The sequence below is a fragment of the Giraffa tippelskirchi genome, chromosome 2 (genome assembly GCF_054371585.1).
Source record: "Giraffa tippelskirchi isolate mGirTip1 chromosome 2, T2T-mGirTip1v1.2.pri, whole genome shotgun sequence".
NCBI classification, from domain to species: Eukaryota; Metazoa; Chordata; class Mammalia; order Artiodactyla; family Giraffidae; genus Giraffa; species Giraffa tippelskirchi.
This window is the reverse complement of record NC_137276.1, coordinates 151,328,082-151,345,463: the sequence shown is the minus strand read 5'-3', so window position 1 is coordinate 151,345,463 and position 17,382 is coordinate 151,328,082. Positions and strand designations below refer to the sequence as shown.

Genomic DNA, 17,382 nt, shown 5'->3' with positions numbered 1-17,382 from the left:
ATTTTTCAAATAAGGCAAAAGCACTCAAAGCATTAGTCACATTTGATCTCATTATTAATCTTATGCTTTCTTAATGCTGCATCATTTTCTAGTTTTCAATAATCTTTTTATAATTCATCCTTTTCTGAGACTTAGAAATAACAGCAATACAGAACTCAAAGCACTGAATTCTTCACAGTTAAATCTACCTTATAATTTAAATGCACAAAACTTCAAATTTTTATAGTTAAGTGGAAAATTCCACATTGTTTTTGTTTTTGATGAAAATGTAAGCTTTTTATATCACACAGAGAAAATTCCATTATAAATATATGGATCCAGAACAAAGATATGTAAGAGATCTGAAAAAGCCAATGACTAATGATAACATCTTAAGCCAATAAATGCAGAAAATGACAAAAAGCTGAAGTCAATTTTTACAATATGGTTGTGCTTTATATTCTTACCCATTTTTGAGTAAAAATGAATAGTTTTCTCATGGAAGTCTTTAATAATGAAAGTTGTTTCCATTCCATAGATGGCAACAACTGGCATATAGCTCGCTGAAAGATGACTTACAGTGTTAAAATGAGTTAGTTCCTAACGAACACAAAGACATGGCCCTTCATGGAGCACATATACACATGTGCCTGCATGCATACATAAACACACACACCATTAGATTATTTTCTTCTAAGGAAATAACTTTATTTTCCTCATAACTACTATTATAGTTATAATGTTTACTGCTATTGTTATAAAGCCAGTTTACGTCAAAGTAGAAGATAATAGGGAGGAATATGTGAATAAAAGCACAGCTTTTAATACTTCAGCTTAGAATTCTGCCAAATTCTGCTTTTAGCTTTGCCCCCATTTAACTGATCTTTCACCTTGCTCCCCCAATGATGTCTTCAAATAGCTATTTCATTGTATGTTTATGACTGTAAAAAGTGAGATCTGTAAACAGACTTAAAATGAATATGGTGAATACCACATCATACCTGTACAAGTCTGCTTCTGGTTGCTGACATTCTATCACAGCCATAAGAGTGTCCAAATTGGCAACTGTCTGTAATACTGCTGTTTCTGGAACTGCCACATGTGTCTGAAAAAAGGAAAAATTAAAGCCCATAGTTTTGAGATCTAAATGGGACCTTAGACATCATTTATTTCAAATCTCTTTTACAAATGAAATCATAGCATTCTGTACTTGAGATCACTAAGCTAGATGGCAGGAGAGGAGAAAGAAGAATGTAAAATAATAAGCAGTAAAAGGAGCTACTGTGATTACCTGTCTACAAAGGCCATTTGCATACAAGGAGATTAAGTCTGTAAGTGTGTTAATAGTCATTACTGCTCAAAGTTTTTGCAAATAAATTTAACAGGGAGAAAAAAGTGAATCATGTAAAATCGTTGGTTATACTTTGAAAATTGAGAAAAATTTAAATGTGCCCCCTATTTAAAAAAGCACCAGTATATTAAAAGATTATAGTTTCTCCAAAAGCACTTTTGACTTTTCTTAACTTGACTAAACCATGTGAGGCTAACCTTGAAGTAAAATGTATACTTTCATGAAGTAATTAACAGTAATTTAAAACATTTCTCCTTTATCAGGTCAAACTTTATTACCTTAACCAAAGGAAAATAACACTATAATCCAGAGACATTCTGTTCACTAAGAGCCACACTCAAACATACACATATACAAACCTTCAGGTTAGTTTCTCCATCCAAACTAGCAGTTGTAACATGACAAGAACCATCAAGTCGATCTGAGGACAGAAGCACCAAATCTGCAGGGAAAATTTCATCTTTGGCTACTCGAACAATATCACCCACCTATGAAGAATTTGGGGGAAAAGTGAATATACAGATTTTAAAAGGCAAGACTTATTTTTATTGGGTTCTAAACAAGTGGTGTACTATAATATTTTAATGTAGGAAAGCAGACTTTAACTAAAATATAATCAGATTAGAATTTTTGTTTTTAAAATATAATTGATTTCTATTATTTATTAAATGCATACCCGAATGTTTTTTGATCTAGTTGTTACAAGGCCACCACTTCGAACAACATAAACAGGAGCTCCATTTACTTCATTATCTGAGATATGTCTTAACCAATCTTCATAACCCTGTAAACATCAAAAGAATCAAAAAAGCCCCTCTTAGTATAATTAGAAGATATGTGTGTGTGTGTTTGTTAGTCACTCAGTTGTGTCCGACTCCTTATGACCCTACGAACTACAGCCCGCCAGGCTTCTTTGTCCATGGAATTCTCCAAACAAGAATACTAGAGTGGACTGCCATTCCCTTTCCTAGAGAAACTTTTTATCAAATGAGGAAAAGAAACATAATTTCCCCCAAACATTTCATTCATTAGAACCATGTTAGACTACTTTGGCATTCATTACTACTAGAAACATTCTCTTCACTTGGTTTTCATCACACACATGTTCCTGGTTTTCATAATACCTCTCCAGTTACTTCTTCTCAATTTACTATGGGAGCCTCCTTCTATATCATCTTAATGGGCCCTTTTTTCACCCTTTACTTACTTCCTATCACAAGATTTCTTTATACCTGTGTCTTCAAAAAATTCTGAAATTTCTATCTCTAGCCTGTATCTCTGGACTCTAATAAACTTGAATATCCAACTGTATTCTTAATATCTCCATTATGATGTCTCATAAATACATTAAACATTTCAAAACTAAATTGATGATGTCATCCTCAAAATCTGCTGCATTTCCAATGTCTCCAATCTTAACAAATGACTCATTTTGAAAGAGACAGGTTGTAAGTTATTATTATTATACTAAACTCACTCCTTTGGCAGATATATTATAAACTCACCAACATCTTTTCAACTCAGTTACAGCATCATCAGTTCAGTTCAGTTGCTCAGTCGTGTCCGACTCTTTGCGACCTCACGAGCCGCAGCATGCCAGACCTTCCTGTCCATCACCTACTCCCGGAGCCCACCCAAACTCATGTCCATTGAGTCAGTGATGCCATCCAACTATCTCATCCTCTGTCATCCCCTTCTCCTCAGCCCTCAATCTTTCCCAACATCAGGGTCTTTCCAGTGAGTCAGCTCTTCGTATGAGGTGGCCAAAGTATTGGAGTTTCAGCTTCAACATCAGACCTGCCAATAAACACCCAGGACTGATTTCCTCCAGGATGGACTGGTTGGATCTCCTTGCAGTCCAAGGGACTCTCAAGAGTCTTCTCCAACACCACAGTTCAAAAGCATCAATTCTTTGGCACTCAGCTTTCTTTATAGTCCAACTCTCACATCCATACATGACCACTGGAAAAACCACAGCCTTGACTAGACGGACCTTTGTCAGCAAAGTAATGTCTCTGCTTTTAAATATGCTGTCTATGTTGGTCATAACTTTCCTTCCAGAGACTAAGCGTCTTTTAATTTCATGGCTGCAATCATCATCTGCAGTGATTTTGGAGCCCCCCATAATAAAGTCTCTCACTGTTTCCACAGTTCCCCCATCTATTTCCCATGAAGTGATCGGACCGGATGCCATGAGATATCTTAGTTTTCTGAATGTTGAGCTTTAAGCCAACTTTTTCACTCTCCTCTTTCACTTTCATCAAGAGGCTCTTTAGTTCCTCTTCACTTTCTGCCATATGGATGGTATCATCAGCATATCTGAGGTTATTGATATTTCTCCCAGCAATCTTGATTCCAGCTTGTGCTTCCTCCAGCCCAGCGTTTCTCATGATGTACTCTGCATATAAGTTAAATAAGCAGGGTGACAATATACAGCCATGATGTACTCCTTTTCCTATTTGGGACCAGTCTGTTGTTCCATGTCCAGTTCTAAATGTTGCTTCCTGACCTGCATACAGGTTTTTCAAGAGGCAGGTCAGGTGGTCTGGTATGCCCATCTCTTTCAGAATTTTCCACAGTTTATTGTGATACACACAGTCAACGGCTTTGGCATAGTCAATAAATCAGAAATAGATGTTTTCCTGGAACTCTCTTGCTTTTTCGATGATCCAACAGATGTTGGCAATTTGATCTCTGGTTCCTCTGCCTTTTCTAAAACCAACTTCAACATCTGCAAGTTCATGATTCATGTATTGCTGAAGCCTGGCTTGGAGAATTTTGAGCATCACTTTGCTAACGTGTGAGATGAGTGCAATTGTGAAGTAGTTCGAGCATTCTTTGGCATTGCCTTTCTTTGGGATTGGAATGAAAACTGACCTTTTCCAGTCATGTGGCCACTGCTGAGTTTTCCAAATTTGCTGACATATTGAGTGCAGCACTTTCACAGCATCATCTTTTAGGTTTTGAAAGAGCTCAACTGGAATTCCATCACCTCCACTAGCTTTGTTCATAGTGATGCTTTCTAAGGCCCACTTGACTTCACACTCCAGGATGTCTGGCTCTAGGTGAGTGATCACACCATCATGATTAACTGGGTCATGAAGATCTTTTTTGTACAGTTCTTCTGTGTATTCTTGCTACCCCTTCTTAATATCTTCTGCTTCTGTTAGGTCCATAAAATTTCTGTCCTTTATTGAGCCCATCTTTGCATGAAATGTTCCTTTGGTATCTCTAATTTTCTTGAAGAGATCTCTAGTCTTTCCCGTTCTATCGTTTTCCTCTATTTCTTTGCATTTATCACTGAGAAAGGCTTTCTTATCTCTCCTTGCTATTCTTTGGAACTCTGCATTCAAATGGGTATATCTTTCCTTTTCTCCTTTGCTTTTGGCTTCTCTTCTTTTCACAGCTATTTGTAAGGCCTCCTCAGACAGCCATTTTGCTTTTTTGCATTTCTTTTTCCTGGGGATGGATCCCTGTCTCCTGTACCATGTGATGAACCTCTGTCCATAGTTCATCAGGCACTCTACCAGATTTAGTCCCTTAAATCTATTTGTCACTTCCACTGTAAAATCATAAGGGATTTTATTTAGGTCATACCTGAATGGTTTAGTGGTTTTTCCCACTTTCTTGAATTTAACTCTGAATCTGGCATCATATTCCAACTAAATCCACTGTTTATTTGGCCAAATTTATACTGGGAAACCAAGGAAAGAAGTATTGCAACATTTAACACTTTCTTAAAAATATTCAAGAGGTTCATTCATTCATCTATTCATCTATCAAATATTTATTTCATGTCAAATATGTACATAACCTTGTTCTGGTCACTGGTAACTGATAATATAAAACAAAGTCTCTGCCCTCAGAGAACTAAACATTCAAATGAAGGTGACAGACAAACTAATAAAACAAGCATTTATTCAATAGAATAGGTAGTGAATGAGAAATGATATGAAGCAAAAAGACCAGAGCAGGGAATGAGTGACACAGAGGTCAGGCAAAGTCTAAGGTATCCAACTGGAAATAGTTGTATTTGCAAACACAAATTGTTATATATGTGTGTCTGGAGTTCAGAGCATAGTTTCAGGATACATGTAAATTTGAGACCCATCAACATATAAATGTATTTTAACCCACTAGACTTGATGAAATCACCAAAGAAGAAATTATATATATAAAAGAAGTCCAAGGGACAAATATTTGTTACTTTGATGCAATAAATGGTATCTACAAAACCAAATGAATATGTAATTGTCTTAAGTGATCTGGATGCTTACTGACTTACATAAATCCTAGTCTCCAACAGAACAGTGAATAAAGGGAAATCAAACTTACAGCAGTAGCATGCTATTCAGACACACTAGATTAACTGTTAATTTACAGACTTCCCTTACTTTTATCAAATAAGTAATAAACACACTACATCTCAGAATTACAAAATGTTTGCCAGTTTTGTTTCGATGTCAATTTAAACCTTATCCCTAAGTCTTACAAAAAATGAAAACTTATCAAACTGGCACAAAAATTCAAATTAACTCTTTCAAGAGGAAGGGAGCAGTTCTGTATAGTTGAGCCTCTGCCAAGGTATTTTGAAAAGTGGTAGCTATATAAACACGAAGCTTCTAGGAATTTTTAAATTTCTTGTCATATTTATCCAATAATACTGTTTTTCTATACCTAGATTTTAATATCAAATCAGATCTAGTTGAAGCTATTCCCTTAGAGTACTACTTTACATAAAAATCAATTTCACCGAGAAAGCTGTAGAAAGTAGGAAAGCACTATACAATTTTTAATCAAAAATGTTCATGCCAGAAGTACATGCTTCACTCCTAAACATATCCCCTTCCTTTGAATTATATATCCTTTAAATACTACCAAACTCTACAAAGATGATTATAACAATCTGTTTCACACATAACTTGGTTTGTACATACAAAATGCTTGCTTTTGGATACTTCTTAGGAATGTTAAAGGAACAACATACTTTAATAATTGTAATCTTCCCATCAGTCACCAAGTACCTGATAAGAGTGGCTTGCCTTCGTTTAATTTTTACCATATGCAGAATCAAACAAATTTGCTTTTTTTCTTTATATAATTTTATTTATTTATTTGGCTGTGCTACGTCTTTCATTGCTGTGTGGGCTTTTCTCTAGTTGCAGGGAACAGGGGCTACTCTCTAGTGCATGGGCTTCTCACTGCAGTGGCTTCTCCTGTTGCAGAGCATAAGCTCTAGGGCACACAGGCTTCAGTAGTTGTGATTCCTGGGCTCTAGAGCACAGGCTTAGAATCTGTGATATACAGGCTTAGTTGTCCCATGGCATGTGGGACCTTCCCAGATCAGGCATTGACCCCATGTCTCCTGATTTGGCAGGTGGATTCTTTATCTCTGAGCCACCAGGAAAGCCCTAAATTTGCTTTCTTATGAAAATTACTTTCGCGACAATAAATCTTACTTTGAAGGAGAAATAATAAGTTAACTTCTGAATGACTTGGGAAGAAAGCAAGCAACAGAAAATATTTCATACCTGCTTTATGGCAGTAACTGTTATTACAAAGAACAATGGAAGTCCACTGGTAACTGGACTGGTAGGTGTATCAATCATAAGCTGCATTGAAAAAGAAAGAATGCAGAGTATTATATTTTATATTATACATATCACTATTAACATCTAGAATCTCATAATTATTGGGAAATCTGAAAACATTATACAAAATACGTATCATAGTTAAGATGAAAAAGTAACTTGAGAGAGATTATGCAGTGAATGTAGTTTACTTCAGTTTCACAAGTACACTTTGTTAGCTATTATGTGGGGTTAGTAGACTATCTAAATCTATTGCATACCCACAAATATTGCTAGAGTGGACTCAGTTTCTCTGTTTTCTTAACACACAGAGTACTTAAGGTCTTCCTCAGTATTTATCTTGGAGGGGAGCTACAACTATTCAGAATCTCAATTCACATTTCTTTGCCCATCCAGAGAAACGCTAAAAAAAAAAAAAAAAAAATCTGTCAATTTTTATTCTGGGTTCCAGAATAAACTCACACTGGAGAGAAAACAAGAAATGGGACTAGGGAAACGGTTTCTTTCTACAAGTGATTTTGTTACAGCTAGTAGAGCCAGAGGGGTACAACTTGGAAAACGATGCTGCAATTATTTAAATCATACAACTGATGTTTCAACAAACTGCTTTAGAAGAAATATTTGCAGTAATTATATTTGGTTATTTAGAACATGGACGAAATAATTTATTAATATTGCTTTACTCTGGTTGGGCCAATTAAGTTTGTTCTATTCCACAGACAGGCTAAATTCCTGATCTTAGGCAGTAATTTCACAAATGCATGTTTCTCGTATGTAATAAGTATAAATTTCTCGTTTTTTTCGACTAAACAAGCTGATGGTCTACTAATTAAAAACAAAACAAAAACAAAACCCAGAAGTTCCTTTTCTGCTCACAAAGGGAAGCAATTTTAAAAAAAAGCTTCCTCAAGCTTTAAGGTGACTACTTCACAAGTTTTTTTTTTCTTTTGAAGGTCCAGGTTCTATGGAGGGAAAAGTTCAGAGTTCATTAAAAAAAATTCAGTGCCACAATGAAAGAGACTGCTAATGTATCACAGAAAAGGAAAACCTTTTTGAAGGAAAACGACAATCACTAATTCTAAATCTTGGTTTATACTCAAGTTTCATACTGTTCTCTTGATATTCTGATATTAGAGGGAAAAAAAGCACAATGTGAAAAATTAAAAACTAAACAGCTTACAATGAATATAGATTTAAGTTAAGAAAATGGCCTCCTGGATAAAAATCTATATTCATGGAGATTCTTAGAAATTATAATAAAAACTTTATAAATAAAAGCAAAATACATAAATTAAAAAAAAGAAAAACCAAAGGAAGATTAATTTTGTACAAAGATGGTTCCACAGGCAGAAATGTGCCAAAAACAAGTACTGTATATTAAAAGCCAAAATATTTATTTTCTGAGTCAGAACATCTGAAAGGACGATGCTATTTTCTTGGCTTTAATTATGATTATCAGCACTATAACACATAAGTGATAAAACAAAATACAACTGATCTTAAAATTCACTGGCTATTTTTCAGACATCTTGATGTGATTTACACTACTGTATTCACTGAAAACAATGGGGAAGCTCTGCAGAAAAAAAAAAAAATGGGTCCCATAGTCACATGGTTTAGAATGCAATGCCAACTTTTCCTTGAAGATATATGTTTAGCAGTCATGTCTATCAACTTAACAATTTATGGAGTGATAAAGCTTACCTGAACCAAAAATATAATAAGAAAATAAAAGTTTGCCACTCTTCTGAATTGTTCAAATAAATTTTTTGGAACAAAATTCCACACAGTATACTAAAAAAGACAAAAAACAAAAGGATAAGTTAATATTTTAAAATAATATATACTATATACAAATAATAAGAAAACTTGTACACATCAGATATACCAAGCCCTTACACAAATTCATGTAACTCGATGCTACAAAAACTATCTGGATTTTAGAGTTTCAGGGCTTTTATTCTACTTTTTACCTGAGCTTTTATTCTACTTTTTACCTTTTACTATTTATTGGTGATTTTAATATAATTTTAAAAAAGAGATAAAGGAATCTATCAATTCTGCTGTAATAAATTCCTAGTTATTTTAGAAGTTGGAGATGGCAGATCTAAAATAATATTTTAATAATTTATTTTGGATTTTAATTACACAAAACTAAACCTAATGTTGAAAGATGAATTAAGGGACTTCCCTGGTGGTCCAGTGGCTAATACTCCACGTTTCCAATGCAAGAGACCTGCGTTCGATTTCTGGTCAGGGAATTAGAACCCATATGCTGCAACTAAGAGTTCATGTGCTACAAGTAGGACCCAGGGCAGCCAAATAAATAAAAATAAATTTAAAGATGAATTAAGAGTTGATAAAAATGCTAACACTGGATTCAGTTTACTTTATAAATATTTTCTTTAGGTTTCGTCAGAAACAGAGGAGACGGTATAATTCTTCAATTACTCCTCGGTAATCATGGGATATGAAATGTGAAAAAGATTAAAAACTAGTTAAGTGATCACTGGTATAACCATGAAGAAAATCTCATAAAGGACATGAAAATCTGTCACAATGTCTATTTTTACAGTGAGACAGTAGAGTATAATGGTTATAAATATTGATGGTAAAAGGTTAACAACTGCTGTGATCTAAATCCTAATTCATGGTCACCAAAGGACCTTGGATCTTATCTATGCTCTATAAAATGAGGACGATTATAACAATCATACTCTATAGGTTGTTACAAAGATTAAATGAGCTGATATATTTATATAGTGCTAAGGAAAGAACCTAGCTCATACTAATCGCTGTGAGTCTATTGCTATATTATTAATCAGTTTATAAGCCTATAATGCTACATCATGGGGGCAGGGTAACACCATACAAATTTTACTTGCGCCATTCACTACGCACAATTACGAATAAAAGAGGAAAACACTTTACAGTATTGTTACTTTACCCAACGTCCATTCACCTAGCAGAATATAAGATTCCTGGGGCTAGGAACATTGTTTTATTTACTGCTCTATCTTCAGCACTTACACTATAGCACACAGATATCAAAACGCTAGCAGAATAAATAAATAGGCAAACAAACACTGATGGAAAAAAACTTTTTTTCCATAACTCTCCTGGTGTCAGGTAATGAATGAAGCCTTACTGGTTATTGACTAGTTCAAGATTTTCTCTGGTACAGTGGAAGATGGTTCTAATTTCTGAATTTCTGTAGGTCAGAAATTCACTTCTTAATCAATTTTTTCTTCTGTTTTTTCTGGCCATGCTGCATGGCTTACAGGATCTTAGTTTCCCAACCAGGGATTGAACCTTTGTTCTCAGCAGTGAAAGGGAGAAGTCCTAACTACTGGACTGTCAGGGAATTCCCTTAATCAGTTTTTTGAGACCTGAAACATTCACATCCACATATTAACAATTTTATAAATAGGCCTAGGTTCCCAAAGAGCCCACAAAAGTCTATTTGACTCAAGGGTGTATAAAGAATAGGACAATACCTAACAGCCTTTCTTAGGTGAATTATATTTTCAGTCCTAATCTGGGATACCTGAAACATTTTCCTGTGGTCGTAGTGTCACCAGTGGTTCTAGAATCTGAGATTGGGAACCATGTTCAAGACTCTAGAGAGAAGAGAGGCAGATACTTCCTGGAACCAAGAGGTCACTGCTGAATGTGTGTACATGAGACGATTAATTCCGGGTCAAACCACTGCCAGCTGATCTTAACTGGAGTAAAAAGACAGTTGTCCCTAAAAGGGTCATAGTATTTCCACAGAACTTTCCCAGTCACCAGATCAACTGTATAAAACTTTATAAGAACTAACTTGACAATGTTCTAAGTTTACATCTATCTATTTGAATCATAATAGTGATAATACATTTTATCTCTCAGAATTTTGAAAAGAGCAACTATATAAGTTGGCAATAAGATAGTTAATTAATTTCAGGATGTTTTCTTTGGCTAGCTCAATAATACAATGGAAAAACTGAGAAGAAACAAAAACTTCTCATGAAAGCTAGCTTACAAATGTTGGGAATTGTTGTTTTCAGGTAAAAATTAGTAGATTAAATCTAAATTCTGTGCTGGTCCTGTCATACACAGAGGAGGTACTCAAGTAGACTAATATTTAAACACATGAAAATCTTCTAAGGAAAATAATAATTCATTATGCTTTAAAATTATTTTAATTATTATGTAATAACAGTCAAGAAAAATGAACTAGAAGCTTATCTTCTCTACAGTTACCTACACACCTTTTTCACTGCCCTTCTAAGATCTCACATTAGTAAGAAAATGAAAACATGGTTATAAAATTAAATCTTTTGGAAGGAAATTTAAATTTAAGATAAGACGTTACTATATAGTGAATTAAATTGAACAAAGGCATATTTTCCATCTACAATGTGCAAGGCACTTACATAATAAGAGGAACAAAGATAACAAGTTTAAGTAGAGGGGATTAAGAACAATACTTATACCAATAGCTATATTCCAAGATAAAGTAAAAGAAGGAGTATACAAAGAATTCAACAAGAAAGAAAAATTTAATGAAGGAGGTCACATTCAACATGGGCTTTAAGAGAGAAACACTCACAAGCTGAAAATAGGGGGCAAACAGAGGGAGAACATTGCAGGAAGGAAAGAAAGAATGAACAAAGGCAGAGAGGAGGGCAGTTCATCATGGCTTTGTGGGATAGAAGATAATGCAGTCTGAAAAGAGTCTAGGGAAATAATAGAAGAGTAGAAAGGTAGTAAAAGGGAACATTGAGAAGCCAGGCTCAACTATGGTCAAGAAAAAAACAGACACTGCCTATATAAATATCTGGGCTTCCCTGATAGCTCAGCGGTAAAGAATCTGCTTACCACTCACTGCAGGAGATGCAGATTCAATCCCTGGGTTGGGAAGATCCCCTGGAGGAGAGTATGGCAACCTACTCCAGTATTCTTGCCTGGGAAATCCCATGGGCAGAGAAGCCTGGCGGGCTATAGTCAGCGTTGCAAAGAATCGGACACGATTGAACATGCACACACACATATAAATGTCTACATTCTTGAAATTATGGTTAAAAAACATGAAATCTACATTCTCTGCAAAAATATACAACCTATAGTCTTAAAAACTGAGGTTATCAAAACAAAACATAACAAAGGCAAGGTGGTAGGGAAGTTAAACATGAGTTTATGGAATAGCGGGTGATCCGATTTGGAAGTTTAAAAAAGCAGTAGTGGAATAATAATAGAGGAGTAATGAGAAAGACAGTATTCATGTATGTGAAAAAAGGAATATTTATTTGAATGTCTACATTTTTGAAACCTGGTCAAAAACACTAAAGCTAATACTATTACATTTGATTGAATATAAAAACATTCATATAAAGATTTAACCTCAGAAGTTTTCCAGGACACTGTTTCAAGTATCAGCAGACTGTGAACTCCACAGTTCAGTTCAGTTGCTCAGTCGTGTCTGACTTTTTGTGACCCCATGGGACTGTAGCACACCAGGCCTCCCTGTCTAAGAGCAACTCCTGGAGTCTACTCAAACTCATGTCCATTGAGTCGGTGATGCCATCCAACCATCTCATCCTCTGTCATCCTATTCTCCTCCCCCGCCTTCAATCTTTCCCAGGATCAGGGTCTTTTCAAATGAGTCAGTTCTTCCCATCAGGTGGCCAAAGTATCAGAGTTTCAGCTTCAACATCAGTCCTTCCAATGAATATTCAGGGCTGATTTCCTTTAGGATGGACTGGTTGGATCTCCTTGCTGTCCAAGGGACTTGCAAGAGTCTTCTCCAACACCACAGTTCAAAAGCATCAATTCTTTGGGGCTCAGCTTTCTTTATAGTCCAACTTTCACATCTATACATGACTACTGAAAAAACCATAGCCTTGACTAGACAATTTTGTTGGTAAAGTAATGTCTCTGCTTTTAAAATTGCTGTCTAGGTTGGTCCTAACTTTTCTTCCAAGTAAGCGTCTTTTAATTGCATGGCTGCAGTCACCATCTGCAGTGATTTTGGAGCCCAAAAAATAAAGTCTCTCACTGTTTCCCCATCTATTTGCCATGAAGTGATAGGATCAGATGCCATGATCTTAGTTTTCTGAATGTTGAGTTTTAAGCCAATTTTTTCACTCTCTTTCACTTTCATCAAGAGGCTCTTTAGTTCCTCTTCACTTTCTGCCATAAGGGTGGTGTCATCTGCATATCTGCGGTTATTGATATTTCTCCCGGCAATCTTGATTCCAGCTTGTGCTTCCTCCAGCCCAGCGTTTCTCATGATGTACTCTGCATATAAGTAAAATAAGCAGGGTGACAATATACAACCATGATGTACTCCTTTCCTGATTTGGAACCAGTCTGTTGTTCCATGTCCAGTTCTAACTGTTGCTTCTCAACCTGTGTACAAATAACTCAAGAGGCAAGTCAGGTAGTCTGGTATTCCCATCTCTTTAAGAATTTTCCACAGTTTATTGTGATCCACACAGGCAAAGGCTTTGGAATAGTCAATAAATCAGAAATAGATGTTTTTCTCGAACTCTCTTGCTTTTTCGGTGATCCAACGGATGCTGGCAATTTGATCTCTGGTTCCTCTGCCTTTTCTAAAACCAGCTTGAACATCTGGAAGTTCACGGTTCACGTATTGTTGAAACCTGGCTTGGAGAATTTTCAGCATCACTTTGCTAGCATGTGAGATGAGTGCAATTGTGCAGCAGTTTGAGCATTCTTTGGCACTTCCTTTCTTTGGGATTGGAATGAAAACTGACCTCTTCCAGTCCTGTGACCACTGCTGAGTTTTCCAAATTTGCTGACATATTGAGTGCAGCACTTTCTCAGCATCATCTTTAGGATTTGAAATAGCTCAACTGGAATTCCATCACCTCCACTAGCTTTGTTTGTAGTGATGCTTCCTAAGGCCTACTTGACTTCACACTCCAGGATGTCTGGCTCTAGGTGAGTGACCACACCATCGTGATTAACTGGGTCATGAAGATCTTTTTTGTACAGTTTTTCTGTGTATTCTTGCCACCTCTTGTTAATATTTTCTGCTTCTGTTAGATCCATATCATTTCTGTCCTTTATTGTGCCCATCTTTGCATGAAACTTTCCCTTGGTATCTCTAACTTTCTTGAAGAGATCTCTAGTCTTTCCTATTCTATTTTTTTCCTCTATTTCTTTGCACTGATTGCTGAGAAAGGCTTTCTTATCTCTCCTTGCTATTCTTGAGAACTCTGCATTCAAATGGGTATATCTTTCCTTTTCTCCTTCGCTTTTTGCTTCTCTTCTCTTCACAGCTATTTGTAAGGCCTCCTCAGACAGCCATTTTGCTTTTATGCATTTCTTTTTCTTGGGGATTGTCTTGATCCCTATCTCCTGTACAATGTCACGAACCTCTGTCCATAGTTCATCAGGCACTCTGTCTATCAGATCTAGTCCCATAAATCTATTTGTCACTTCCACTGTATAATCATAAGGTATATGATTTAGGTCATACCTGAATTGTCAAGTGGTTTTCCCTACTTTCTTCAATTTAAGTGAACTCCTAGCAGATAAGACAATTTAAATGAACTCCAAGCAGATAAGAATTATGAAAACTAGATTAAAACGAACTATTTAAAATCTTGGAACATGTCCAAAATATACACAGAAATGTGATGAGAGTTTAATTTCAAAAAAATTACAAATGGAAGGAGTATGAATTATAAGCCATGGCTTCTTAGCCTGAAGATACTATCCAACTCACATAGCTATGGCAGCCAAAGAGTGGGGAAAGCTACCCCCTTATCAACAAAATACGACAAAGATTTAGAGCTCAGGGCTAGAAAAGCAGCTGGAAACTTTAGGGGAAAATACTAGTAGTGAAACCATCCAAGGAAAATGACCCAAATTCAGAACATAAACTATCCAAATCTATGGTGACAACTAAAATATGCACTAAAAAGGAAATGAACACAGATACTGACACTTGCAACAACAAAGATCGATCTCAACAGTACTGTGTTAAGTGAAATGAAATCAGACACAAGACTCCTACTGTATGCATTATTTATACGACATTCTAGAAAAGACAAAACTAGAGCTACAGAAAGCAGATCAGTTGCTATCGTTGGAGGTGAAGAGAAGGGAGAATGGCCACTAACGTTTTGGAGTGACAAATGTATTCTGTATCTTAATGATGGTGGTCATATGCTATACATCTGTCAAAATTCATCAAATTAGTAAATTTATTGTATATAAATTATATCTAGTGTTTAAAAACTTTTTTTTTCAAGAACGAATTTTATTTCTTCCATCACTTACTAAGAACTATGTCATTAATCTAAAGCTCTTCTATTATCTTGACTTCCCTGGCAGCTCAGATGGTACAGAATTTGCCTGCAATGCAGGAGACTTGGGTTTGATCCCTGGGTCGGGAAGATCCCCTGGAAAAGGAAATGGCAACCCACTCCAGTATTTTTGTCTAGGAAATTCCATGGATAGAGGAGCCTGGCAGGCTACAGTCGATGGGCTCATAAAGAGTGGACGTGACGGAGTGACTAACAAAAACACACATGCTCAAAGACGCCTTTGAACTGTGGTGCTGGACGACTCTTGAGAGTCCCTTGGACAGCAAGGAGATCAAGCCAGTCAATCTTAAGGGAAATAAACCCTGTGGATTTGGAAGGACGGATGCTGAAGTTGAAATTCTAGTATTTTGGTCATCTGATGTGAACAGCTGACTCACTGGAAAAGTCCCTGATGCTGGGAAAGATTGAGGGCAGAAGGCAAAGAGGGTGTCAGAGGATGAGATAGCTGGATGGCATCACCAATGCAATGGACATGAACTTGGGCAAACTTCGGGAGATGGTGAGTAACAGAGAGGCCTAGAGTGCTGCACTCCATGGGGTAGCAAAGAGTCAGACACGACTGGGTGACTGAACAACAACAATGCTTAAAGAACTTTACCCTCAGTTTCTGACTCACATCCTCTATAACTGCACTGTCCAATAAGGTAGCCACTAGTCACATGTGGCTACTGACAATTTAAAATAAATTAAAATTAAAAATTAACTTCCTCAATTACATACTATATTTCAAGGCCTAAACAGACCTATGTGGCTAATGGTTATCATATTAGACAGCAAGGAAAACATATCCGTCATGACAGCATTATTCTATAATCTTCAGCTTCAAAACAGACTAAGAGAGCTTCAAAATGCCACAGGAAAAAAATGAAACAAGGAAGAATATGTAAGAATGAGTAGGTTCTTTTGTACTATAAAATGTTTATAGAAGAATGATAAAATTGGAGGAAGTCAGGCTTTAAAGTCACACAGAATTGAGTTCAAACTCCAAACTCGTCCCTGGGTAAATTATTTTCCAGCACTTCAGTTGGAGAAACTGACATAAAATGAGTATAACACTCATTAAACATATCTTAAAGTTGTTGTAAGGATTAAATAATATGAGAAATACCCAATATAGTGCCTGACATATGGTATAAATATTAGTTCTTCAGTTTAATTGCTTCCTTAGTTTCCTTAGTTTAATTCCCTCCTTAATTAGTTCCTTAGTTTAAACTAAGGGTACCTTTTGGAATGTTGGTTATCTGACATTAGGAACCTGCAACTCTTTTTATTTTACAGTTCACAATTTTGGTTAAGATACATCTACCAACCACCATTTCCTTGAATTTTTAAGGATATAAATGTATATTATACAAACAAATCACTTTTTAAAGCAAAATAGTATATAACCACAGTTTTAATAATAGAAGTGTTAATTCTTACCTTAGATGAAATGATCCGGTTATCTATAAATTTCTGAGGTGTGTAATGGCCATACTGAGGAAACCTGTTGGCTATGTAGATAGTTCTTGTGTCACTTTGATGTGGTGGGTCAAAACCCTAAGGCAAAGCAAAAGAAAAATAATTGTCAGCAAAGTTAGTTGTCATGATTCTTTACTGGTGGTACTTTTTAACTGATCTTATTATATCTATTACTTGCCTTGAACTGCATATAGGGTTAATCTATTTAAGCCATTTTTTTTCTTTCAAAGTAAGTGAAAGTTGCTCAGTCATGTCTGACTCTTTGCGACCCCATGGACTATACAGTCCATGGAATTCTCCAGGCCAGAATACTGGAGTGGGTAGTCTTTCCCTTCTCCAGGGCATCTTTCCAACCTAGGGATCAAACCCAGGTCTCCTGCATTGCAGGAGGATTTTTTACCAGCTGGGCCAACAGGGAAGCCCCTTTCAAAGTCAACAGGTACATTTTCTTTAGATATAAACTAACTAGGTAATAACCTCTGGTAATGAAAAATAGTCCATTCTTTGTCAGAGATGCAACCAAAAGAAAAGACTAATCATACAGAAGATCTACAGAAGTTTGTGAAGGCTTCTTTCCTTCTCTTTCATTCCTGGGGTTCCTTGCTTTTCTCTTTCCTAGTTCCTTGCTTTTCTCTTTTCCTAGTCTTTTTCTGATTCT

The 17,382-nt window shown here is 36.0% G+C and overlaps 1 protein-coding gene across 14 annotated transcripts in view; it reads right to left on the bottom strand.

Moving 5' to 3' along the window:
- Positions 1–17,382, bottom strand: part of ATP11B (ATPase phospholipid transporting 11B (putative)) — a 115,375-nt gene that overhangs the window by 72,728 nt on the left and 25,265 nt on the right. For 8 of the 14 annotated variants that reach the window (XR_014077176.1, XR_014077180.1, XR_014077179.1 and 5 more), the window contains exons 2-7: positions 16,686–16,802; positions 8,626–8,715; positions 6,862–6,942; positions 2,007–2,114; positions 1,690–1,818; positions 981–1,084 (exon numbers count right to left, since the gene is read on the bottom strand). Coding sequence is in view for 9 of the 14 variants with exons in the window: in XM_081571100.1 (XP_081427226.1) it covers positions 981–1,084; positions 1,690–1,818; positions 2,007–2,114; positions 6,862–6,942; positions 8,626–8,715; positions 16,686–16,802 (629 nt within the window). In the remaining 5 variants the exon portion in view is untranslated. Of the gene's footprint in view, positions 1–980; positions 1,085–1,689; positions 1,819–2,006; positions 2,115–4,927; positions 5,025–6,861; positions 6,943–7,181; positions 7,325–8,625; positions 8,716–16,685; positions 16,803–17,382 lie in introns of those variants that run through there. The other 6 variants (XR_014077178.1, XM_081571105.1, XM_081571102.1 and 3 more) reach the window with 2 other exon arrangements.